General features: G+C 41.9%; 1 protein-coding gene across 11 annotated transcripts in view; it reads left to right on the forward strand.

Moving 5' to 3' along the window:
* The window catches only part of MTCL1 (microtubule crosslinking factor 1), a 104,759-nt gene that overhangs the window by 46,012 nt on the left and 42,493 nt on the right, over window positions 1-16,254 (forward strand). For 6 of the 11 annotated variants that reach the window (XM_068192060.1, XM_068192022.1, XM_068192034.1 and 3 more), the window contains exons 4-5: window positions 10,650-10,709; window positions 12,724-12,801. In XM_068192060.1, the coding sequence (XP_068048161.1) occupies window positions 10,650-10,709; window positions 12,724-12,801 (138 nt within the window). The remainder of the gene's footprint in view (window positions 1-10,649; window positions 10,710-12,723; window positions 12,802-16,254) is intronic. The other 5 variants (XM_068192079.1, XM_068192024.1, XM_068192086.1 and 2 more) reach the window with 2 other exon arrangements.

Here is a 16,254-nt window from a genome sequence, read left to right on the forward strand (position 1 = left end):
CTCCTACAAACTCCTGTTTCAGTGGAGACAATGAGAGCCTTATGCTGCCTGAGGCCTTAGTCCAAGCCTTACTGAAGTTAATGAAAATGTGAGACTTTTTTTTTTTTTCATTTTTTAAAGAAATGGATATGGGTATGATTTTGGCACAGAATTCAATTCCACTCTGGTATCCGGTATTTAGCAATTTGTATATGGTAAAATCCCTGTACTTCATATGCTGATTTATAGTAAGAAAATCAAAGTGCTATTTTACGTTTTGGTTAAGTATAATAAAAGGGTGTTTCCCCTGATTATCTTCCCAGCCTGCAGTCCCCAGCAGGAGCTGCTTTGCTCTACTTGAATGCTTTGCAAAGCTTTCCACATATGAAGCGGTTCTTAGGAGTAGGCAAATCAAATACAAAGCACATCAGGATGTTCCTGTTCTGTTGTGCTTCAGCATGAGAAGTGCACAGAGATTAGAAGGTCTTTGGAGTTACAGTCTAAAAATGACTTTTCAGAAGCTGATTTACAAATCATCTTCAGAAACTTCCTTTACTAGGCAGCAACAACAGCAAGCTCTGCAAAGGGATCCATAAGATCTTCCCGTGTTTTGGTGTGTGGTTACAACCAAGGACACACTGACTGGCGTCATTTTGCAGGGACTGGTGAAGTCAACAGTGCTGCTCACATTTTTCATATTTTATTCTATACTTGGGGTTGGACCCATTAGCTGTCAGTCTTCATTTGTTATCATAATAATTTCATAGTAAAAGTACCATGTGCAGTGTGACTAGAGTTACTGATTCATTCCCTCAGAAGAAGAGGAATGGTACAAGCTGCCTAACAGTGCAGACATGGTTCCTTCCTGCTCACTGCCTTGTCTTGGGACTGGTCATGGCTGTGGTGACCTTCCACTGCTCTGGTGGATCCTACAGTTTCTGGAGGGTCAAAGGCTTCTTATCCAGAAGCAGCTTCTGAAACCAGCCCTGGCTGTGTGACAGCAGCTTACCCCACACAAGAGCAACCAAAAGTGGTATGATTCATGTTTTGTTTGGTTGTTTGGGCTTTTTCTTTAAGTGCATCCATGTTATTATTTCAGGCTTCTTGTACTTGTTTTGATATTAGTAAGAAAGGCAGAGAAGAAAACAGTGGGATAAATTCTCAGATAAGTCTGGAAACTAATTATTTTCCTGATTTAAGAGAATGTAAATGGGTCATCCTTTTTTTCCTTCTATTCCGCACTGAAAATAAAACAGATTAAACATTGTCATTTGTAACAAATCTATATCAAAACAGAGTACAGGACTTAGGCCCCAGATAGGATGCATTTAGAGAGGGATGAATACAACAAAGTTGAAGCTGTGAGTTTCTCCTTTGGGCAAGTGCTGAGCACCATTGCCTCCTCAGAAACCAGCTCTTTGAAGGCACTGTGGCAGTGCAATGAGGAGGCTTGGGGCAGTCAGCTCCCCTGTCAAGGCGTGGAAAAGCTGTCTGTCCTCAGGAGCTACAGAGCAAACCAAGAAGCATTATCCCAACACCTGCTTTCACCCATCACTTAGAGGTCTGAGACCTTTGAGACCCTCTCCTGAGTCTCGCTTCCCCACATAACACCCAGTAATGCACAATTTGTCTTTAATTTTTGCTTTTGTCCACAGAGTCAGAATACTCTTCTGTATCCAGAGGCAGAGACCCTGAATCCCAGCAAGGAGCTTGAGGCAGTTCATTTTAGGCTTCAAAGCAGCAGTAGCATGAGAGAGTACAGCCCCTGCACACTTACAGAGCCACCCCAGCTCCCCATAGGCAATCAGAAGAGATTCCCAGGCAATCACAATCCAGCCCCAGGAGCAGGCAAAATAGTTAAGGGTAACCCAAATACCTGCACAAGTTGAGGTCTCCTCAGAATCGTGCTTCACAACAGATTATTTTGCTGTTAGCATTAGTGGAATATTTATAGTTTTTCTGTGCATTTTTAATTTTGATGTTTGAAGCACTGTGTTCCCACTTGGGCTTGTCATACTCCTTTCTCTAAGCACATTTTTGTGAAGCTATATCAATCATGTAGAATTTTTCATTTAATATTTACAGGGTTGCTGCTGACACATCTTTGTAGACTGGTTTCACTAAGGAAATGTGGATTTCGCAATTATATGCTTTCTTAACAATAACATTTTCTTTCCCTCCTGTCCGTTTCCAGCTGCAGTTTGGCACATAGGTACCCTAGCACTTTTCTCCCATGAGGGCAACTCTTCTTTCACAGAATGTGCTGGGAGAGTGGGTGGACATTGCACTGTCATGCTTGGAGGAGCTCTGTCACCTTCCCGTAGCTTGTGCCTGCCCTGGTTTCACTGTTTCTTAATTACGAGTGCTACACTCTGGCTTGAATTTCATTCCTGTAAGTGATGGACTTGTTCATTGTAGCAGAACTGTCTTTATTTGGGATTGAACTGTGACTCCTATGGCTTGCTGAATGTGAATGTCTTGGGGGTGACCCATTACCTGGCAGTAAATTGTTGTATGCATTGAATGATATATAGGAAAGTGCACCACAGGTAGCAGCTGTCCAAATGTGAATTTGCTGTCTTTCTGCTCTATTTTTATAACACCCCTTTTCAGAGTGCAATGTCCTTAAAATTGTGAAATAATAGATGGGCAATGGAGGATTACAAAGACTGTCTGGGATATGTTTGCTGGGGATCATTGAAGTTGGCCTTTAACTTCTCTGCTTCTTTAGAATTTCATTTAATACTTCATAGAAACAGCAAGTTTCTCTAATCCAGGGGAGATTGAAGATGCTTGTACTCACAGTTGTCTGCTCAAGGAAAATTTTCCTTTCCACCTCCAATGTAAAGAACAATCCTATGGATGTTGATCTATTAGTGTGGACAGTACAGATGTTGTGCAGGTGTGAATATCTTTCTCTGCAAAAAGATTTCCAAAAATCTTCTTTATTCTAGATTCTATGAAATTTGCTCTTTAGGCCCATACCTTGAACACTATAGAGATTGCAGAGTTGTGTGTTTTCTTCCTCTCCCAGTTTTGTAAATGGTTGCAGTAACCTCCTGACCTAGTATGGGCTTGCAGCTTTGCTCAGCTCCTCTCCTCTCCTTTATCAGCACTGTCCAAATCATATCTAACTCTGCTTTGTCCCATCAGTTTCAAACTCTCCAGTTTGTTCTTCCCAGCCTCAGGAAGTCTGTCCTGATAATGGGACTGCCAGTTACATATTATTACTTTCTAAAAGGTCTTGGTGCAGAGAATTAGCAGACTCTACCTCTGCAACTGGACAGCAGGTGTCTGTTCCCTAGGTATATACTGTTTTCTTACCCTTCTTCTGAAAAAAAAAAAACAAAAAACAAACCCAAACAAAACCAAACAACCTTAATGCTTGTAATAGGTTGGCTGTGCTACAGGGTATGCAGTGACCAGCAATAAATGCTCTCATACTGTCTTCCTTTGGCAATGCAAACTCCCAGTCCCATCTCTGAGCACTATCTGGCATGCAGTCCCATTCAGTAAGGCATTCTGGGGAAGCATTTTTTCATGGAGAACACGAGGGAAGGACAGTCAATCTCTGTTTTCAGGCAGTTTACATTTAGCACCGGGTGAGGCAGGTGATGCCAAGCAGTGCGAGGTGGATGGTGGATGGCAGGGCAGGTTGGTCAGGGGTGGCTTTTTCTAGCAGTTGTCTATTTTGCTCAGGCCACTGCAGTAAGAGTCATCACAAGAGAGAAGAAGAAGGTTTTAAAATGGTTGTACAAGTTGCTTCATCTTCTCAGTGAGTTTTACAATGCCTGTTTGGTCCAGAGAGGTGGAGAAGGGAGCCCAAACTGCCACTGCTGGCCAAGGGGCTGGCTGGGTGCCTGCCCTCACAGTGAGAGACGTTGTTTCCCTCTGGGCATGCTGAAGTGTTGCTTGGGCTGTGAGCACCAGCCCTGTGTCTTTCCATGGGGTTTCGTGACTGATGATGAGCACCATTCCTGTTGCCAAGTTGTTTCAGGAGAGGTCTGTTTCTGTGTGTACATGGTGCCCAGCACATTTTTCACGGGCTGTCTGCTAGGGGATTACACTAACGAGGTAATTGGAGGGCTCAGGCAGTGTCGGCGCAGCACATACCGCTCGGATTAAACCTGAGTCTTCCACAAGTTCTTTCCCAAAGGGGTGCAGTTGACATGGCTCCCTTTGGCAGGCTGGTGCTCGGTCACTGCAGCTCAGCTGATGTAGAGGAATTTGGGGCGCTGCTTCTGCCTCCTGTGCAGTGGGGAGGAGAGGGTGGGTGGTCCTAGTGATAGCTACCATGGGCATTACAGGCATGATGCAGTGGGAGATGGAGCAGCAGAGGCCTGGCAGCAGCCCACTGCTGCAGGTGGCATGGATGCCACTCCTGCCTGGCAGGATTGTGCGGGATGTGGTGGCAGTGGTTTCCTCCTCAGGCTCAGGGGGTGCCCGGGCAGAGGGTTAGCACATGTGCCTGTGATGCGAGGTGAAGGAATGGGCACAGTGTGCAGAGCTCACATTTAACAGCTGCACAAGTGGAAGGGTGATGAGGTTCAGAGGGATGTGTTTGCTCCTGACACATCAGTGTGACTCTACTAGTGTAGCAGGAGGGCAAAAAGCAGCACTGTCTGCAATCATCTGCCTGGCTTCTTTCTGGTTTCCGTCACCTGAAATAGGACCCTCCTAAGAAAGAAAAGTCTAATCCCAGAGTGTTATAATTTCCTTTATGTATTGTGACAAATGTAATAAAATTGTAATGAAATGTACATAAAATTATATCTTAACAAAATGAGACAGACAGGGACTTTTAAAATATATTTTAATGAATTTAACAAGTTACTAGGAAATGTTTGGGCAGAAGAACTGTGTAAGACAGTGATACACGTTAGTGGTTAGGATCTCAGCTGTCTGTTGCAGGATTTATTTTATTATATTGATAACAATTACTGTATCACTGTATTTTTTTGTTTTTATAATAAATATAATATTTATTATATTAATATTATATTATTATTTAATATTTATATATATAATATATATAATATTTAATAAAAAATAAAAAATTAAGAAATAATTGTATACACAATTATTTCTGTAATTATTTAGTAATTATTTTATTAATAAGAATGGTTATATTGATTTCTGGTCCCCATATAAGCCTCCACTGACCAAATATCAAGTGAAATGGTGTATTGTGAGCTGAACACAGGACCAGCCCAGCTGTCTCCCATCCTCCCAAGAGCTGCTGACTAACCTTCCAGGGCTTCAGACAGCAGGTGCAGCCCTGCTGCTTCCCTCCCCAGCATGCTCCCAGACCTGTCACACCACATTACTGGTAAACACCAAGGCAGCTAGTATCACAGCCTGCGTGTGAAGGGCACCAGGAAGCCACATGAGACAGACAGTGCGGTGTGTTCATAATGAGAGGCAAAAGAAAGAGGCTCCTATTCATAAGCTTAGCACAATAGAGTAATGCAGCGTTAGGGAAATTTAAGCTGGTGCTGAAAGCTAGTGTTCTTTGCTGCTCTTCTACTCAAGGGATGCCTTTTATCCTGAACTGTAATGCTTATGATATTTCAGACATAGCTTGCTTTGCTAGGTCATGTGAATGATGAATATCACAGTATTTAGAGGTTTCTAGTAAATGAAACCTACTTGGGAATGAATGGAGATAGAGATCACTTGCGTCAAGCCCAGCTTTATCAGGGGTTGGTGAGACATTTTTTTCAAGGGCCTATAGCAATTGAAAAGCAATTAGAATTTCATTGTACTTTCCAGTTCCACTAACCATCTTGTAGATATGTACAAGAGTTCACAATGAAAAAGCTCTACTTTCACTGCGCAGCTGTTGAAATACAGAAGAATGGGATGGCAGCAAAGCAAAACTTCAGTTGAATACTTGGGACTTAGAGACGCTTCAGGCTTAAAGAAAGAATGGAAAGCCACCCTGTCCTACCTTAAATAAGGGATATTGCTACAGAAATGGGAAATGCTTCCTTTTCCCAAGTGGGCAGGTAACAGTAAAGGACAGTGCAGTGTGATAGCTGAAATCTGCCCCTTTTAAAGAAACAGGTCCTGGTCATTGTCCAGGTCATGTATTTTTTCTCCACTGATTTAAGAGTGGCAGACCTCTGCACAAAGGGGTTTTTTTTCCTTTATCTGCAAGTCTGGACTAACGTGGAGAGCTCTAAAACAGTGAGATGAAGGAGAATCATGCATGTCCTCAGTGTCAAGGTCTGGCAAGTCCAAAGCTGCAAAAAGTTAAGAGGGAAACAGCCTGCAGTGGCCAGCAGAGCTTCATTAGTGTGGATGGGGTTTGCTGGAGAAGGAACATGGAGATCTCCATCCATCCTTTTTCCTTTCCTGACAGAATCTTATGCAGTCCTGCACAGTGCCTGGAAAACACTCGCAGTGAAGCGTTCCTGATTAGTGGTGCAGTTAATGAACACTGGTTTACATCTCCTGGGGATAAATCCACCCTCTGACCATCTGTTAACAAGAGGATCTGGTTTTCTTCTGATTCACATAGATGCCAAGCAGAATTACCTTAATTTAAACCACTGGTGTTTCTTGGACAGAAAGCGCTATGAAAAAGTTGGTCCATTGGCAAGATCTCTTGATGAGTCACATTCTGTGGGGCAGAGATTATGTCTCTCTGGATGATTTGTTCATTCGTGAACATGAAAGGTCCTAACAGCTAGCAAGAATTTAGCTCTTGTTATGAAATGCCAATGTACAGCTCTGAAGCTGTTAGCCTTGCAGTTATCGGTAATCTGCAAGTGGTCTGCTTCACCTGCTGCTGGATTTGGAGCAAGTGGATTCGGTCACTTGTGCATAGTTTTTTAGAATACTGTCAGGTCTCTCACGGGCAGTATCTTCTAATGAATGCAAATGAAAGTTGTGATTATCCATTTCAAAGCAATCGGTCGCAAGCCATCATTGGCACAGAACATTATTTATGCAGCTCATAAGTGCTGGTGTATAATTCCTCACACATCACAGTAATAGAAACTGCCTTCAGGGCTGGACTTTCCAATCCAGCCTCTCTGTTTTTGAGTTGCAGACATTGTCACTTCAGTGATTGACTACTGGATTTTACAGGTTCAGTTTGATGCACATATGATAGCAAGCCCACACTTGCCTGCAGATGCCAGACTGCCACCCAAATTACTTGCTCCTCTCAAGCAGCAGTGAATAAAGTGACAGGATGGCAGCTCTTAGGGACTCTTGGTTCTCTCATTTTCCAAATCCTTCTCTACCAACGCCTGTTTGCAGCTCTATTCTCATCCTACTCAGTGCTTGCTTCAGTATGAAAACTTGGAGTCTATCATGTGCTTACATGTACAATTGCTCTTAACTCAAATTTTATTTCCATATTTTGCTCAACCTCCAGTTTCAGTGCATTGATTCCTGCTTGTTGTCCCCCACGTGGGGAGTCTCCCACTGTTTACTTTCCCTGCTCAGTTTGTAGGACTCTTCTTTGACCTGTTAAAAATGGGATTCACCAGAAAATACAAATTACCTCTTCCCATCCCTGCTAGGCTCTTAGGGAAAGTAAAAAAAAATGGTCTCTTCCTGCTGTTAATACTGTAATCCCTACACCACATAATCTTTTGGGAAGTTTAACTTTTAAAACACTGGGCCTCCATATGCTAGCTCTCCTTGGTAGCCAAGAGGTCCATCAACAAATTGCAGTGAAACTGGAGAGGTAGGAAATGTCTGCACAAGTAACCACTTTCTTAAGAGACTCTGTTAACCAAAGGACTAATGAAATCTTGTTTAGCCATCATTGAAAGACTTTTTGGTAGACAGCCAACCCTGGTTGGTCTCTTGAGTATAGAAAGTAGTATAGAAATGTTCCTTCTAGCATTAATTCATATCAGCTTCTGATGCCAATCTCCTGTACATCAAAGAGAAATGCTCATTTATTGGACCATTTTGCATTTTAAATAATTTAAGCTTGTAGCACATTCCCCTACTTTTAGCAGCAGCAGTCTCTGCCCTTAGTCCAGCTAAAACAGCAGCTGTATTGGTTGCTGTTTCATACACATGTGCAGCCTGGTCCCATAGTGCTGATACGGAGATACTGCCTTGTTTTCATATAGGGCTTAGAGGGTTATGGTCAGGCAATCCTTTGTTGCCATGCTTGTGTTCAAGTCCTGTGTTCCCTCACTGATACAAGAGAGGGACGTTTGTCCCTGTAATCCACTGGCAGTCCCCAAAGGTAAATGTTCCCATCTTTTTCTTACAGCGAGGACAGACTCAGCCTTAGGTTGAGTCTCTGCCTTATGGAAATACAGAGCTCCCACCTGAGCACTGATTACAAAGCTGTTTTTATGCAAATCCAAATGGCACAGTGTGAAAATGCTTAAAATGAGGCCTATCTAGGGCAATATGTTACAAACCTGTTAGTCTGGATCTGTGAAATTCATTGTTTCAATGAGGAGTGGAGCTTACAGTTTCCAAAGCTGGATTGCTACCTACCTGTTTCCCATCCTGTGATCCATGTCATCTACCTTAATTTTAATTCCCTTCCCCTTGTTTTCCAAGTATTGTCCCATACTACACAGCAAAGTCTTCATTACTTTATCTTGCACACCATAGTCCATGTATTTATATCCCCTAGCATCTCAAGCTGGATGTGCCTAAGTGTAACCTTTTGCCTACAGGTATGAGCAAGAGGTTTTTTGGCACAAGACTTTTCATTTCTAGCATGATGAGTAGCTATTTGCTGCAACTGGGCATTGAGGCCTCGACAGAAATTGATAGCCTCATCCCTGACTGTAAGGGCTCCTTTCACTCGAGTCGTACTTGCTTGAAGTCACATGGAAAAGAAGCCACATGTGAGGACCAGGGCTATGCCCTATCTCTCTTCAACCAGAATGACCCCTCTTGCATGCCAGGGAGTGATGCTGCTGACTGGTGATTGCTTTCAGCTACATATCTGCTTCCAGAATAACACCACATTAAACAAACAAACAAACAAACAACAACAAAAAAAAGCTTGTGTAACAGGTTTTCATATGACGATTTTAGTGTTTAAAGTCTTTTTTTATTGAACTGTTTCAGTATCCAGAAAAAGACATTTCTCTTACTCAGCTTCATTAGTTATAGGAAATCACTGGATTAACACAGAGAGCAGATTAGCAAAAATAAACTGTAGTATCTCTTGGGCATATGGTGCTGCATATGAATGGGTTTTAACTACTTATCTGTGTATAACAGAGAGTAGAAAGAGAGATTTGTCTTAGCGTGCAATAATTATAATGTGCAGTAGCTGCATAGCTGAACAGGCAGAAACCACAAAGCCAGGAAAAGTTTTTGGTTCAGATTTGTGTGTGGTGTGTATGCTGGTCCCCAGGCTCATCTCGAGTTTTCTGCCAGCGCATGGCTGGGCACGAGACTGGAGTTAGCTAATTAACAGGATGCCTCTCCCTCCTGTCCCTTCCTCTTTGCTCCTGGTTTGCAGTGCTGGGTTAGTGTGGGTTACAGAGACTGGGATTTAGCCCACCTGACATGGGAGCAGGCGCTGGTTCAGGGACACTGCTGCATCACATGGACCAGAGGAGGAGGGCAACCCATGCTGCCAACTGTGGGCAACCCATGACAGCCCAGGCTTAACCTCGGCTGGAAATTGTCCCACACAGAGCAAATATAAACAGAAGTAATAAATAAATAAATAAAGTAACAAATAAATAAATAAAGTAATAAATAAATATCAGGGTGATCTGGGGAGTATTGGCCTTCAGGCTCTGAGCACAGACAGAGCAACACGGCCTGCTTTGAATTCAAATTCTGCAGTTCCCAGCTTTCTGCTTTTTTTTTTTTTTCCTCTGATACCTTTTGATCCCCTGATGCCTCAACCTGAAAAGTGTCAAATTTATGCCTTTTCTAAATAGGCCCAGCTCACACTGGTTTGGAAACCAGTCTTGACACACAAGTAAACATTGGTAACATCCTGATGGTGCTCTACCTCTCACTTCTCAGCAAAACTGTGCTTTTCCACTTGGGAAATGAGAGGTTTCTCAGTGAAGTAGTGATGATCTCATCATTTCCATGTCTTAAAAATATTTGCTTATAAAGGGATATAAAGATTTGCAAAACCAATAAAATCTGGTTTATTAAGTAAATTCAAAAATACCTGGAGGATTATCTGGTCTTTTCCTGGGCTCCTCAGTATGTTTGCTAGCACAGATTAACAAATAATGTTATGCCACATAGCTTAAACATGCATGTCCTTGCCTATTTTTTGGGGGGTTGCTTTCCTCTGAGGTTTCCACCATGTGTTTCACATTGACCGTGAGTAAGATTCTTGGACTTCTGCCCTGGATTAATCAAACATGAATCATTGTCCCATGCAAAAAGAAAGTTTAGCCAAAAATTTTGGTGGTCCATATAAGAAGGGGGGGGGGGGGGAGGTTCCTCCCTCTGTGAAGTTTTTAACTAATTTTATTCCTTGTTTTGGTGGGAAATTTTGAGCATTAAAAGATTCACTGACAAGGACCTGATCATCTTGTTCTTCTAAGGATTATTATGAAAAATTAAATCCCCAGCTGTTCAAGAGAATATTCTTGCTTTCTTTCTCTCTCCTAAATTAATTGTATAGTGGTGAAACCTGCTAAACTTGCAGGCTTTGTATTCAGCTTATCAATAACACAGTGTTGCTTCTGTTGTAGAGTTCCCTGAAGAGGAGAGGAAGCAGAGAAATCCACAAAGAAAAAAAGACATTTACCCAGGTATGGTTTCCATGAACATGCAACTTTGAGCAAAATCACATGATACAGCTCAAAATTTATTTTGATGGATTTTGACAGGGCCATCAGGTATATTAACTTGAGTGCAATTAGGTCTTAATCTACTGAGACCTTCCAGAGATAATGTAGAAGCAATTTAGGACAAAAGTGCAGTCTCTAAACTGTGCAGCTTCTCAGGCTCATTTGTGCTTGTATCCATTGATTCAGGCTGCAGGTTTGCTACAAGAAGAGCAAATCACCTTGCTTCACAAAATAATTGGATCGCAGCTTAGGGACTAACTAAATTTATACATTGTGCCAAAGGTTTTGTGCTAATGAGTGTCTTGGCAGGAATGCAGTTCACACACTGCAGTGACACCTCACAAGTTCTCGTGTCTCCTTTGATCTCCCTGATGTTGCAGGAACTTGTGCTCCCCAAAGCTGAGGTACCTCAGAGAGTCTAAGCTGCCCACTCAGCCTCTCTTTGGACACGGGCGTTATTGGAATCTCGTTGGTCAGTCCTTCTCAGGAAAGCAGTCTGCCTGGTTTCCTCTGCTTTTTGTGCTGACTGTAGGAGTTAAAGTTTTTCCCAGCACCCGCACAGTTACTGTTTATAGCCAGGGAGATGGGAATAGTATTTCACCTCGCCGGGAAAGGAGCCAGGAGAGACATTGTGCCTTCATTAGAGAAGGGATGCACTTCCCCTGCTGCCCCCTTGGCAGGCTCAGTGTACACAGCTGAGACCTATGGGCTGTCTAGTCTTAAAATCCATTGATTTGTAATAGAAACCGTAATAAATCACTACAATATGTTGAACTTGAGGGGGTAGGGCAGGCAGCTGAGTGGGCATACTAGGGGACTGGCCAGTGGCCAGGGCACTTCAGCCTGCTTTCCCAGGACACAGCAGACTGAGCGTCCTCGCCAAGATGACACAAGCATGGCTTAATCATACCTTTAAATGGGGCACTTGCTATGGAGAATTATTTAAGTCGTCAGTCAGGTCAGAGTTTGTTTTTCTGCAAGTATGTAAAATATATGGATGAAATATATACACATGCCCACACACATGTAAATTATAAATGAAGCTACATGAAGGCACAATTGTGTCCTTGTGGGTTTGTGGGCAGCACTGTCCTTCCTTTCCTCTTTCCTGGAAATACAGAGCTGTGCAAAGAGAATGGATTCTCATGCTTGCTTCCTCCGCCCAAATCCGGGCATTAAGAGCAGCTACAGTTTGCTTTGGAAAGCCTTAAAAAGGACTTCACAAAATTAAAACTGAGTAACCAAGTGTGAGCTCAGCACCACTCACAACAAAAAAAATAAGTGATCCCAGAAGCCACACGGGGAGAAGATCTTTTGCCCTCTACACACATAACTCCTGCAACCAAAGGATTTGGGGTTGGAAATGAAAACCATTGCATCAGCACTCTGCAAGGTGGCCATTCAGTTTTCTTCACCAATTCTTTAGGGTTAAAAAGATCAAGAAATGACATTAAATACTAACATAGCCCAGCTTATTTGTATGTGTCCTGGCTTTCTCCAACTCTAGGATATTACCCAGAGCTGTCTCCAAACCCAGGCATCCATTCAGAAGTATTTGCTGGTTAATATAGGGCACATCACAGCAAATGCCTGACCTAGTCAAACAGCTGCCAGGTCGTGGGCATGGCCCAAAAGGGTTGGTACAGACAAAGCCCAGAAGGTTCAAAATGCTGCTCTTCAGGGACGGACACCCTAAGTACCTAGAATGAACACCCATTATTTTGTGACTGAGAAGGCCTCAAACCTAGATTCTGTGCATCCACATGCATACAGATATGTATAGCATGTGGCAAGACTGGTGGTTTTACTTACTGAGAGCTCATCATGAAAATTAGCTGGAACTTCACACCCACCACAGGGCACACCGAGTAAATAATGCCCATGAAGTTTATTGTCTTGAAGTTGTGTAAAAGCAGAATTTGTAGTAGCACTCTCCCACCTCTAGCAATATTGAAGAAAAAAAGTTTTTATTCAGCAGAATTGCAAAACGGAGCTTCTTGGAAAATACCAGGCACCAGGCAAAACACAAAGAAAAGTGGTTCTGCAGCGCAAGGTAGGAGTACTGGCACTCAGCCAGATGCTTGGGTGCTGGTTGTACTGCCTTGTTGTCAGACTTGCAACCCCAAATTGCTTACCAGTCTTCTGCCTGGCAGTTCCCTTGAGCTGGTGGTGGTGGTAGAGGAGATGGTGTTGGCCTCTATCTAGCTTTGTGTCTTCTTGCCAGAAAAGAAATATTGTATTGGGGAATTTTTGATCAGCTCTTCATTCTCATCACATCTCTCACACATTTATGCATTTACATTGCATAATTAAGTTAATTTATTTCCTATACATTTAATTTCTTTATCTCCACATTTACATTTGTCTAAATTAGACAGCAGATTGTAGGGAAGGATCTGGGTTTTTTCCTTCTTCTTTTTTTACCCATTGACATCCTTCTGAATTGCCATGCAGAGCCTCAGTGCAATTGCATGCAAATTGTCACCATTGGTAATCATTAACTCCCATTTATCCTGAATGATCTCTCAAAGTCCATGACCGAGCACCATGACTGTCACATCTTTGCACTGCTATTCCTTCTTTTCTTTCTATATGATTTGCCCTCTGTACACATTTTAGGAAAGCATCCACATACTGCCTGTTTAATACAGTCGGGAGGCTATTGCCCATACTCAGCCCCTGGGATTTGAGCCTCTTGTTCCTCCAAAACCATGGAAAGGCTATTATCTCTTTTTTTTTTTTCCTCTCCTGTTTTTTCATTCACAATTTAACTAATAATGCACTATTCTTAGTTTCAGTGATTTGGCCTCTCTTTAGTTTGCCTTATATGTCAAAATTCTGCTTGCCTGTGTGGGTGTCTCACCCTCTCACTGTTTCTACTTGGTTTCAACTGATCAAGAAATCAGTGATATTTCTGTACACAAAGTTTCAGTGGGACAGATGCATGAAGGTTGGAGTCCTAGCCTTCTGGCATGCTTAGATCTGGCTGATAAATCTCTCCTGACCATTCTTTTCCTTTGGAAAAAAATGCTGTCAGGGGAATGGGATCTTCCCTGGCAGGGAAGTGAGGAAAATCTAGAGCTTTCTCACCTTTCCTGATGAGATCCATATTTAGTAGGCAAGATTAACATCCGTCAGCTCTGTTGTTTTGTATGAGGCTTGTGTTTGTTTAATGAAAAAAATCTTGCTTGTTTCAGCTCTTGCAAAAAAAAAAAAAAAAACAAAACTTGAAAATTTGATCCTTTAAAAAAATAGCTAAGACAAAACCTGTCAATAAAGTAACACCATTAAAGGAGTTAAAAGTGGTTTTGTCCTGCAAAAATAGCACACTAACTCCACAGATGCACTGAGTCGTGCAGTGATGCTGAGCAGAAACACTGGGGCTCTGACCCTAAACCTATCAAAGCCTTTCCCTTTTCTTCAAAAGCTCCAAGGCTCTGAGCGTGTTGTCCCAAGTGCTGTTATTTGTACTGTCTGAAGGGCAGTGGGTGTCTGGCTGGAGGTCCCTCTGACCCCAGGGTGGCCGTGGGCCCCTAGACAGTGGGCTCTGCTCCTAGACAGAGCAGAGGAATGGGGCAAGCTGCTCCTTCCCTCGGGCATCGCTCCAGCTGCCTGCAGCAGGGGAGGTGCAAGGCACCAGCTGCTGCCACAGACAGCTGGGCTCTTGAAGCCAAAGGCAGACAAGAAGTTGGGTAAAGAATGCAGGATTACAAAGACAGAATAAAGAAAATGTCAGACCAGCTACTAACAGATAAATAAATGAATAAATAAATAAATAACCAGGAGTAATCATCCCACCTGTGGGTCCTGATGTACAGCACTGGTCTGGCTGTAACTTTCCTTGTGATCTTTTTACTTCCCTAAAAGCAAAACCTAGAGCTCTGGAGATAAACTGAGTCACCATGATAGGAAAAATAGAGGTAATGTGTTGCACAGCCCTGGACAAAGATGATGCTTTAATCATACAGCCTTATCCAGCCAGAGCAACCAAAATGCAGAGTGATTGCAGAGGCTGCATAGGATTTTGCCAGGTTTTAATTTGATTCTTAATTTGCACTTTTGAGTTATAAAGAGAAAAGCAATTTATAAATATATGTATGAAAAAGAGAAATGTGTATACAAGGAGACAATAGAGAGGATAGAAAGTCCATCTTCTAGAGGCTCTGCTTCTAATCAATCATAAGTACTTTGCTTGAATTAATTTAAAACTTATATTTCTCATGCCAGAAACATGATGACCAAAATTTTAGTTAACCCATGAGCTGATTGCAGTTGTGTTTGGCTCTTGGTTGCCAATTAAAACCACATATTAACAGAAAGTTTGATTAATTTTTACCTCTAACATGTTTCTAACATGTAAGTTAACTTTTTTTCTGTTTAACATTTTAAAGTCACAACCTGCAGGAGGCAGTATCAATCAGAAAGCTAACTGGGTTCAGAAGTATGAAATTAAATAATAATTAGCTGAAGTATGAAATTAAATAATAATTATAATATAATAATAAATAACAGCTGAAATTAAATAATAATTAGTATTTATATAAATAGAATATGGCAAAATTAATCTAGGTAACATAGAAGACCAGTGTGCTAGGATCTATGCTATAGAAATTAAGTAATTTCCTCAGATTGCTGAGCCATAATTAGTTTTGTAATTTTTTTTTCATAGCCTGATGTGGGTGAACAATTAAAGTCAGTCATGTTTTCCTTTGAATTTGGTTTCCATTATTAGGAATTAGAACAAAATGGTGCTTATGAAAGATAACAGTGCTCCAGAGACCGAAATGAAGTTTCCATATATAATTGCACATATGTCCACATGGCCTACCAACAACGATAAAATCTGCTGTCTCAGGAGATCATCTTTCAAAGCTTGCCTTCCATTATACTGCTAATGCTGATAAATGTGTCTCTTTTGAGGCCAAGTGCCTGTATCTCCATGACAATTCATGAAAGTGATTCATGCAAAGAAATTGTTCATTGGCTTAGAATTTACTTAACCTTGTCTCTTATTTCAGCACAATGCACACTGGAGTTTTCATTTGAGATGAGATGCAGTACTTTTTATAGCCCAACACACACCAAAAATCCTAAACAGTCATTTAATACCCTGGTACTTCCTGAAAAATGCAGGTTTTCACATGGGATGGATTTGGATGTAAACACGGTTTAATGAATTTTTCTTCCCTTTTTCACATGTTTTCACTGATCTCCCTTGTGAACAGTTGTTCATCCCAGAAACAGAGATCACAATCTGCTCTGTCCTAATAATAACAGCAGTAGAGACGACAGTGTGTTTCGTATTTGGAAAGCAAGTTAGGAACTTCATCTATTTCACAGCATTTTGAGATGACCATAATTAAAGTCTTCACTTCTCAAGGCAACCATGAGTTTTGCGCACCTTTGTTGTGCTTTCTAGCTGAAGGAGCCCAAAATTTGAGATTATGATGAGCAAATTCATCTGAGTAGTCTTTGTTTCATGGTGCTTAAGAGGAACAAGCGTGTC

The sequence above is a fragment of the Anomalospiza imberbis genome, chromosome 1 (assembly GCF_031753505.1).
Source record: "Anomalospiza imberbis isolate Cuckoo-Finch-1a 21T00152 chromosome 1, ASM3175350v1, whole genome shotgun sequence".
NCBI lineage: Eukaryota > Metazoa > Chordata > Aves > Passeriformes > Viduidae > Anomalospiza > Anomalospiza imberbis.